The sequence below is a fragment of the Elephantulus edwardii genome, unplaced genomic scaffold (genome assembly GCF_000299155.1).
Source record: "Elephantulus edwardii isolate Elephantulus edwardi_28Jun2011 unplaced genomic scaffold, EleEdw1.0 scaffold00153, whole genome shotgun sequence".
In the NCBI taxonomy this organism is placed as follows: domain Eukaryota; kingdom Metazoa; phylum Chordata; class Mammalia; order Macroscelidea; family Macroscelididae; genus Elephantulus; species Elephantulus edwardii.
Window position 1 is genome coordinate 2,124,010 of NW_006399903.1, and position 10,830 is coordinate 2,134,839.

Sequence of the window (10,830 nt, forward strand, 5' to 3'; positions counted from 1 at the left end):
TCATTGGTATAAAATCCCCCCCACACTTCCCCCAACCCCACCCCAACCCCAAATATAATCCACTCTGCAACCCTCATTCCATATTCTTACGATAAACATACTGCCCTATAATATAATACTTTTAAACTATTCTCTCCCCCATAGACTTCAATGCCGTAATCATATTTCATCCGGTTTTTCTCAGTCTTTTTAAATATTGCATAGTATTCCATCATAGGAATGTGCCATAATTTCTTTAGTCGTTCATTATTGTAAGGCGTTTGCATTGTTTTCATCTCTTTGCTATTGTAAACAATACTGAGATGAATATTGAATGTGACTGTATCTGCCCTTATCTCTAATTTTGTCAAGATATAGACCTAGTAGTGGGATAGCTGGATCAAATGGTATTTCTATTCCAAACTTTCAAAGGAAGCAGCAAATTGTTTTCCAAAGTGGTTGTATCATCACTGAGTCCGATCAGTAGTGGATGAGAGTTCCAATCTCTCCAAACTCCTGCCAATGTCCACTGTTTGAACTTTGCTATTGTTGCTGTAGTGAGAGACTATCTCACTGTTACTTTAATCTGTATCTTCCTAATAGTTAACAAGGGCGTTCTGTAGTGAGTTGCATTGCTAAACCAAAGGTTGCATCTATCGCCATTATCCCCACCACTGAGTCAATCCATCTAATCCAGGGTCTTCCTCTCTTGTGCTCTCTCTCCATCCTTCCTAGCATGATGTCCCTCTCCAAGGACTGATCCCTCCTTGCAACATGTCCAAAGTATGTCAGACAGAGATTCAAAATCCTTGCTTCCAAGGAACAGTCTGGTTTCACTCTCTCCAGGATGAACCTCTTTCTTCTCTTAGCAGTCCATGGTATAGTCAACACTTTCTCCAGAACCACAACTCAAAGGCACTAATTCTTCCTCTATTATCCTTAGTCATTGTCCGGCTCTCTGATGCATAGCAAGTAATTGCAAAGACCGTGGCTTGGCCCAGGCACTCTTAAGTCTCTAGACTGACATCGCTGTTCTTCACTATGGTGGAGAGATCCCTGACAGTAGATTTTCTCAATGCAATTTATCTTTTTCTTTCCCTCTTGTTGGTACCAAGACTGTTGATTGTGGAGCCAAGCAAACTAAAGCTGTTAACAATCTTGGTCTCTTCACATCTATCATGGTGCTGCAAATTGACCTAGTGGTGAGAATCTTTTTTTTTTCTTGATGTTGGGTTTCAATCCATATTTAAGGCTTCAGTCCTTGACCTTCTGCAGCAAGTGTTTCAGGTCCTCCTTAGTTTCAACAAGCAGGGTTGGGTCATCTGCATAAGCAGATTGTTGATGAGTCTACCTCCAATCCTGATGCCACATTTCTCCTCATAGAGTCCAGCCTCCTGGATAATCTGTTCTATGTATAGATTGAAAAGCTATGGAAAGAGGACACATTCCTGGTGTGCACCTTTCCTCATTCTGAACCATGAAGTGTGTTTCCTTACTCTTTTCTGATGACTGCCTCCTGATCCAAGGTATAGGTTTCACATGAGCACAATCAAATGTTCTGGAATTCCCATTCTCCTCAGACTTGACCACAGTTTGCTGTGATCCACACAGTCAAATGCTTTTTGAGAGACAGTGGTACTCTCTACTTTTAGCCAAGATCTATCTGGCTTTAATACCCCTAGTACCACGGCCTCTTCTAAACCCAGCCTGCACATTTGGTAGGTCTCTGTTTATGTGCTGTTCCAGTCATTTTTAGATAATTCAGGAGGATCTTGCTTGAAAGTGATATTGTTCAGTAATTCCACATTCTGATGGTTTACATTTTTTTTTGGAATGAGAATAAATATGAATCTCTTCCAGAGCCAGATGGTTATCCTACAGATTTCTTGACACAACTTGATGAATTCATCCAGGGCAAATTCTGTTTGTTGATATATGTCAAGTGGTATGCCATCAATTCCTGGGACCTTGATTTTTTTGCTAATTCCTTTAGAGAAGCTTGAACTTCCTCCTTCATCACCACAGCCTCTCGACCATATGTTGTTTCATTAAATTCTTCTGTGTCAGCCAATTCTTTTTGGTACAGTGACCTGTAAACTTCTTGGATCAACACATATTAAGAGGTGCTTATTAATATGTGTCTATTATCTATTTGAGGGAGATGGCCTCGTGGCAAGAACTCGTGCGGCAATCCACATATTCATATGAGTAAAGAGACAGGAAATCTCCAGTATGATATCGGTACTGTATCACTGAAGAAACAGAAGACACAGAAAGGTGTTGAAGGATTAATGAAGATGAGAATTACGAGGAGGAAATGGGGAAAGTATGATTGGATTGTGGGTTTTGGAATTAATGAACGATAACAATGTATATAGAGTTGAATGAAAAATTAGTTTGTAAACTTTCACTCAAATCACAATTAAAAATAAAAAAATAAGTCTAAGCATTTGCAAGAGTGTGGCTCCTCAAATAAAAAGAAAAGAGGGGAGGGTTTTCTTCTTTCTTTGTCTTTTTAATGCTGATTGCACAAAAAGGGGAAAAATTACTCAGAAATTATCTCAAGTCTCTGCTGTGCTTCCCTTATTGCTCAGAAAATATGTCTTGCCCAATTCTTGCCTTCTCAATCCAAGGTTAAATCATCAAGCAAATTAGATCTCTGGTTTTGGAGAGGAATCATGCCAGAAAATGCAATGTCAAGGTCAGGAACAAAATCAATCTGAATTCAGCTGTGCAACCATAGCCAAAGCCAGGAAATGGCAATATGATTCAAGTTCCTAAGTTAAAACTGGTTGAATGCAAAAAGAAAAAAAATCACCTACTAAAAGGAGAGTTTCCATAATGGGCATAGCCCCAGCTCTGTGGGATGGAGGACCCAGACATCACTATTAGAATAATCATGGAACTCAAGTCACAATTACAAGTCCCCTCATTCAACATGACATCTGATATGGTCTAAGTTCATTCCACTACCACTGGTGTAGAGTTAGAACAGAACTCAGTCCATGTCAAAAAATAGATAGCTAGATATGGACTCTATGCTCTCCAAGGTACAGCACACATCCTAACAGGATTGTGCCTGGCCTTCTGTGCTCTTCATAGTTAAGTCATGAGAATCCAAACCACCTCACCTGATTCCCCTCAAGAATGGCATCTTCTACTTCTTCTTTCTTCAGGTCCACACAGGAAGCTACAATCGCAAATAAGTAGCTGTGCCTGCCATCCAGATGAGCCCGCCTGGCTTCTTTCTCTTCCTTCAGTCTTTGCTGAAAGAAAAGAAGAAAATGTCCTGTATCATCAGCTGTTCTCAAATTGACTCATTTTGATAAGTGTTGTCTTTGCAAGTCTTGTGTATTTAGAGAATACGTAGTTTTATGGTACTGATTTACATACTTTTATTTTATTTTAAAATTGCTTACTATTGTTGTTGCTATGTACCAGCTAGTCAGAACTGACTCCTATTTGACCCTTTAGTGAGTTTTCATAGGCAGTAAAATGTATGTAAGGAGATTACTCCTCTTTCTCCTACAAAGCAGTTGGTGGATTTGAACCACATACTTTTAAGATAGTAGTACAGTGCCTTACCACTAGGTCATCAGAGCTCTCTTTCTAAAAACAGTGTCACTTTAATTATGAAAATTATATTATATATATCAAAAGATAGTAGTATTACTGGACTTCCTTGTAAGCATATGGATATAATCCTATCACTCACGATGTTGTACTTCAAAATGGATCTAGAAATTACTTTTTTTACTATGAAGGCAACCCCATTTTTCCTCATCTTTTCATCTCCGGAGTAATATATCATATGATCATTTGACTCAAAATGCCCCATGCCAGTCCAGCTCATCTCTCCAATGCCTAATATGTCAATATTTATGTGTTCCATTTCTTTCTTAACAATTTCTAATTTTCCTACATTCATGGTTCTCACATTCCATGTTCCAATCACTAAGGTCTGCTTACAACTGTTCCTCCTCCTTTGTATTTCCATACTTGATAGTTCTACCTAGGTTGCCCTTTCTGTTAGTCTACGTGTGTTCTGCTGTACATAGGGTTTTCAGAGGCCTGCTATTTCAGAAGACGGTGGCCAATCCTTCTTCCTAGTCTGTCTTAATCTGAATGTTCAGATTTAGAGGAGTATCTGACAGACAAGCAATTTGTGGAGCAGTGAAAGATAAATCCCTTATTGTGGAGTTAACCATTACTTACAGTGTTGACCCTGTCCTTACCCCAGTGTCTTGATCCACTTATTTCCCAGCTCCACCCTCCACCAGCATACCCCTTCACATCTGCCAAGTCCCTTCAGAAATTATCTTCCAAAACCCTCACTACTGGACCAATAAGTTCAATCACGATGATAGAGAAATTACTGACATTGGACAATTTCATTTTACTTAAATCCCCAATCAACGTTTATTATTTCATGTGGGGTGGGGGGAACCTATTGTCAAAGACCTCTCCACAAAACAAATATAAGATATCATCTCAGCCAAGTAAGAATAGAAAAATTTAAAAGAACAGCAAAGATCAAATGATGGTAAGGCTGCAGAGAAACTGGAACCCTTAGTCACTGTTGGTGGGACTGTAAAATGGTGCAACCACTATTAAAGGCAGTATGGTGCTTTCTCAAAAAGTTGCAAATAAAAATACCATTTGACCCAGCAATTCCACTACTGAGAATATACCCTAAAGAAACCATAACTGCCACCTAAGCAAATGCAAACCCATGTTTATAGCTGCTTTGTTTACAATAGCAAAGAGTTGGAAACAACGCAAATGCCCATCAACGAACAAATGGATAGAGAAGCTGTGGTATAGTCACACAATGGTATACTATGCTGCACTGAAAAACAAGGAACTCAGGAAATACTATACAAAATGGGTGACCCTGGAGGAAATTATGTGGAGTGAAATATCTCAGTCACAAAAGGACAAATACTGCATAGTGCCACTGTTGTAAAATGGCATTAACATAGGGGTGGGGGGTGGAGAGTGAGAAACTTGGGATAAATTATGTATACTTTATTGAAAGAGATGAGAGCGAGAACTGTTTAAAAGGTATATTTATATTATTAGGTATTATTGTCATGACTTGAGCCCAGAACAAAGGATGCATAGTGGAGTGGACTTGGGGGGAGGGATTATATAACAATGAAAAAATGTTTCTTTAACTTTTCAAAGAGAAGAATGAACTGGAGGGCTGGGAGAAAAGTGCAACAATGAATGGAAATCCAAAATCTCTGTAAATTTTTATTAAAATTAATAAAAATAATAATAAAAAATAAAATTGAGAAAGGTGCGTGCTAAAGTTTAACCCTTTCTCCATGTTAATTCAAAATGTGTGCTGAGCAAATAAGTCAAGAAGCTGAAATACATGAGGAAGCCCAAAGCATAAGGATTAGAGACAGAAACTTGAGGCGTAATAAACTTATGTTTCTAGAGGAGGACCAACTCGAAGGAGGAGGATGAGGAGGGGCTCACAATTCAAAGGATGTAAACAATATCAATGAGTGGGAAATGTAGAAACGATTGAATTGTTTTTAGGTACTCCATGTGAGTGTGTGTGTGTGTGTGTGTGTGTGTGTGTGTGTGTACCCTTAAATCAGATCTGACTGATACAGTAGAAGATTGTCCCTCCTTCTCTAGCAGAGCATCTGGTGGATTCGAACGGTGCACCACTGGGATTGCACTGCAGCTTCTTGCCATTACGCCACCAGAGTTCCATTTTTGTTAGGTATACTCTTGAGTAAACAACAACAGATGGTGACCTTATAAACAACAGTGTTGGGTTTTGGTATATATAATCTCAACAACATAGAGTTCAGAAACTATAGAACGAAATTACTAATATCACACCCAAGGAAGATTCTGCTGAAGGTAATCAAAAAACAACTAAAATAGTACATCAGCAGAGACCTGCCAGATGTGCAGGCTGTGTTTAGAAGGGTCATGGCACTAGAGATATTAAAACTCATGTTAGATGGATCAAAGCAGGAAGTACCAGAGGAATGTCTATCTGTGTTTTCATTGACTATGCAAAGGCATTTGACTGTGTGGATCACAACAAACTGTGGCTAACCTTGAGAAGAATGGGAATCCCAAAAGAATTGATTGTTATCATGTGAAACCTAAATTTGGAGCAGGAAGCAGTCCTCAGAACAGAGCAAAGAAACCCTACATAGCTCAAAATCAGGAATAGTGTATGCCAGGGATGCATGCTTTCTCTATACCTTTTCAATATCTATGTGGAACAGAACATTCAGGAGGCTGGACTTTATGAAGAAGAGTGTGGCCTCAGCATTAGAGGAAGACTCATCAACAACCTATGTTATGCAGATGACACAACAGTGCTTGCTGAAACTCATGAAAACCTGGAGCTTTTGCTGCAGAAGGTCAAGAACTGCAGCCTCCAATATGCGTTGCAGCTCAACATCAAGAAAACAAAGATTTCTCCCCACTGGGCCAATTGGTAGCATCATGATAGATGATAGATAGATAGATAGATAGATAGATAGATAGATAGATAGATAGAAAAGAGATTGAGATTGTTAACAATTTCAGCTTGCTTGGTTCCACAATCAACACTCTTGGTACCAGCAGCCAGAACATCAAAAGACAAACTGCAATGAGAAAATCTACTGTCAGGGACCTTTTCAGAGTACTGAAGAACAACAATGTCAGTCTAGAGACTAAGGTGTGCCTGATCCAAGCCATGGTCTTCTGACTAAGGACAATAGAAAAAGAATCGAAACCTTTGAGTTGTGGTGCTGGAGAAGAGTACTGAACATACTATGGGCTGCTAGAAGAACAAACAGGTCAGTATTGGAGAGGGTGAAACCAAGCTACTCTTTGGAGGCAAGGATTTTGAAGCTCTGTCTCACATATTTTGAGATGTTGTCAGGAATGACGGGTCCTTGGAGAAAGAGAGATCATGTTTGGAAGGGTGGACGGGCAGTGCAGGAGAGGAAGACTCTGGATGAGATGGATTGATTCAGTGACCGGGGTAATAAGATTGACTCAGGATAAGCCAGAGTTCAGAGCTATTGTACATAGAATCTCTATGAGTTGCAGGCGACTCAACAACACATAACAGCAACAACAATTTTTATTAAAGAAGAAGAAAACTCTATGAGACAAAGTTCTGCCGGCACACACATTAGTCAATATGGGTTGGAATCAACTCAATGGCCAATAAACAAAAACCTCTAGAGGTTTTTGTTTGTTTATGCTTTTGGGTTTTTTTCTCATCACTAGAGTTGTACAAAAACAGAATGACAGAGCAAAGTCTAATCATGAATATAAACTCCATGAATTCTAGAAAGTTCTTCCTGCCATACCACAGAGCACAATGCCCGACACAGAACTGGCATTAAGAAATTATTTGTGGTGTGCTCAATGAAATACCATGCTCCACTGAAAAGCAAGGAACTCATGAAATATTATACAAAATGGGTGACCCTGGAGGATATTATCCTGAGTGAAATATTTCAGTCAAAAAAGGACAAATACTGCATAATACCACTGTTATAAAGCAAGACTGACATCGGAGTTGGCAGAAAACTAAGAAAAGAGGGGATAAATAGTGTATACTGCATTGAAACAGATGAGGGAAAGAATTGTTTAAGAGGAATTTATAATTAGGTATTATTGTCATGACAAGAGTCCAGAATCAAAGCTGCATAGTGGAGTGGACTGGAGGAGGGGGGCTGCATAACAATAAAAGAATTTTATTCTTTTGTTTGTTTGTTTTTACTTTTCAAAGATAAAAGCGAACTAGGGGCAGGGTAGGCAGGGAGGAAAGTGTGAAACAATGAATGAATGGAAATCCAAAGACTCTGTAAACTTTCATTAAAATAAATTTTTTTAAAAAGAAATTACTTGTGGTGTGCTCTTAGGGCCATGCTCTCCCAGCCTGGCTGTGGCGTGGTTGCTCTGCATGCATCTTGATGCATCTTTAGGCATGAACTCACGTGGGGATTGTCTGGTCATTAGCAAGCGTCCAGTTCACTCCCCAGCTGAGAGGGCCCTTGGCTTTCCAAAGGAACTGCTCTGTCTGACCTGTCCTCTGTGAAATGTGTGGGCAAGCCAGTCAAGTCTGGACCTGATTAGCAAGGAAAGCTGAAACCAAGTGGGGTATTTTGCCAGAGAATAACACAACTGACATCCTTTCAGCATTCAAAAGACACTTGAGAGCAGAGGTTCTAGTATGCCTTTGTTACGGGCTTGGTTTCTATGCACTCCCACCAGAAACAATGGCCGTCTTGCCAGGTCCTCCCAGCAGGGGAAGGAGGGTCTTCCCAGGGGAGTAGGGAGTGTCTTCTCAATCTTCCCCCAACACTCCTACCCCCAAGGGAATCACTGTTTAGAGAGCCTTAGCAGTCTGAAATTCTATTGCACAGTGTGCCAAGCATAAACATACAGAATGAAACACAAACAATGCATATCCCCACAGCAGGTAGATAATGTTTCTCCATCTCAGAATCAGCTTTGCAATTAGGTGAGTTTAACACCCAAGAGGATTACTGTGTATCTTGCCAGTTCATCTTGGGGTTTTGTGTGCTTTCCTCCCCACTCCCTTTCTGGAAGCCAACCAGCAAAATTGTGAATTTCACTGCATTTTAGGGAAAGAGGAAAAAAGAACAACCTACAAGGCTCTGATTCATGATTGTTACAACTTAAATTTAGTATTAGTTTAGTATTAAGCATTCTTAATATGTTGTTGTTGTTATATGCCGTCGAGTCGCCTACGACTCATAGTGACCCTATGTACAACAGCCCTAAACTCCGCTCTGTCCTGTGCCAATCGCACTGTCTCTGACACTCCCATCCCAATTATCCCAGTCACTGAATCAATCCACCTCATAGACGGCCTTCCTCTCCTGCGCTGTCCCTCCACCCTCCCAAGCATGATGTCCCTCTCTAAGGACCGGTCTCTCCTCACTACATGTCCAAAATATGTTAGACGGAGCCTCAGAATCCTTTCCTGCATTCTTAATCTACATATTCTAATTTAGTATTGTTGTTGTTGTGTATCATAGAGTGGGAACTGACCCATTGCTGACTCTCTGGAGAGTTTTCAGAGGCAGTTAATCACATGGGAGGAGACTGCCCATCCTTCTCCTGTGGAGCAGCTGGTGACTTCGAACCTTCTGCCTTTGAGATTGCAGCACAGCTTCTTGTCACTAGGCTCACTAGAGCTCGCAATTTATTATTGTTGTCGTTGTTGTTGTTGTTGTTATGTGTCATCCAGTTGTCTGCGACCCATAGCAAACCTATGTACAGCAGCTCGGAAGCCTGCCCTGTCCTGAGCCAGTCTCACTGATTCCAACACACCAACCCCCATTGCCCCAATTACTCTATCAATCCATCTCATTTGGGGTCTTCCTCTTCTGCATTGTCCTTCCACCCTTCCAAGCATGATGTTGTTTTCCAAGGACTGGTCCCCCCTGGCCATGTGTGCATAGTATGTGAGATAAAACTTTAAAATCCTAGCCTCTAAAGACAAATTTGGTTCCACCCTCCAAGACAGACCTATTTTTTGTCTTGGTGGTCCATGATATGTTCAAGACTCTTCTACTGGAAGGTTCTTCTCAATTCTTCTTTTGTCATCCTAACTCCAGCTCTCTGATGCATAGCAAGTAATTGCAAAGACCATGCATGGCCTGGTTCAGGAGGAACACGTTAGTCTCTAGACTGACATTGTTGCTTCTTATTACTCTGGAGAGGTCCCTGACAGCAGATTTTCTCAATGCAATCCATCTTTTTATTTCCTGACTCCTGATGCCAAGGGTGTTGATTGTGGAGCTGAGCAAGCTGTACTTGTCATCAACCACCTCAATCTCTTCCCCATCTATCCGGTGCTGCCAGTTGGCCCAGTGGTGAGAATCTTTGTCTTCTTGATGTTGAGCTTCAATCCATATTGAAGACTACAATTCTTGACCTTCTGCAGCAAATGCTTCAGGACCTCTTCAGTTTCAGCAAGCAAGGTTGTGTCATCTGCATAAGGTAAGTGGCTGATGGTCTTCCTCCAATCCTAATTTCACATTCTTCCTCATAAAGCTCAGCCTCCCAATTGATCTGTTCTGCTTATAGACTGAAAAGGTATGAAAGACAGGATGCATTCCTGATTTTGAACCATGCAGTGTCTCTCTGCTCTGATCTCTGAGGACTGCATCCTTCTCCAAGTATAGGTTTTGCATGAGCACAATCAAGTGTTCTGGGATTCCTATTCTTTTCAAGGTTAGCTACAATTTGTTGTGATCCACACAGTCAAATGCCTTTGCATAGTCACTGAAACATGGATAGACATTCCTCTGGTACTCTCTGCTTTCACCTAATAGCCATTTAACCTTGGCAATAATGTCTCTTGTGCCAGCAGTTTGGTGCAAAAGGAATAGTATATACACTAAAGTCACAAAACAATAGTCGTGCATCCAAAGCTCAGGGGCAAGGACCTTTCCCCAGTGCTGCCTCAGGCAAAAATCTCTCCCTGAAGCTGGTACACGGGCTTTGGACTCACAACTTCCTAAATGCTAGATATCATTCTTCTGTCAATTTGCTGTACTAAGGTAATCTGGGTTTGCTGTGATGCTAAACCCTGTGCCGCTGGGGTGTCAAATGCCCTATCGATTGCTCATAGTGGAGCTCCCAGTTTAAGACAGGTTTGAAAGCAGCGGTGGCATCCACGCCACTTCCTAAACCACATGCCTATAGAAACTCTATGAACTTGGAGAAACAATGATAGTCATAGAAAGGCATTAGGTCTTTTGTTCATAGAGTCATTATAAGTCATGCTCAACTTGACAGCAATCAAGAAAAACAACAATAAAAGCAAGACAGGCATCA

The 10,830-nt window shown here is 40.7% G+C and overlaps 1 protein-coding gene across 1 annotated transcript in view; it reads right to left on the bottom strand.

Annotated features, from left to right (window-relative positions):
* DNAH5 (dynein, axonemal, heavy chain 5) overlaps nt 1-3,671 on the bottom strand; it is a 382,826-nt gene extending 379,155 nt beyond the window's left edge. Inside the window, exons 1-2 of the mRNA XM_006895016.1 lie at nt 3,658-3,671; nt 3,111-3,240 (exon numbers count right to left, since the gene is read on the bottom strand). Coding sequence (XP_006895078.1) covers nt 3,111-3,240; nt 3,658-3,671 — 144 coding nt within the window. The remainder of the gene's footprint in view (nt 1-3,110; nt 3,241-3,657) is intronic.
* Between the last annotated feature and the right edge of the window lie 7,159 nt (nt 3,672-10,830).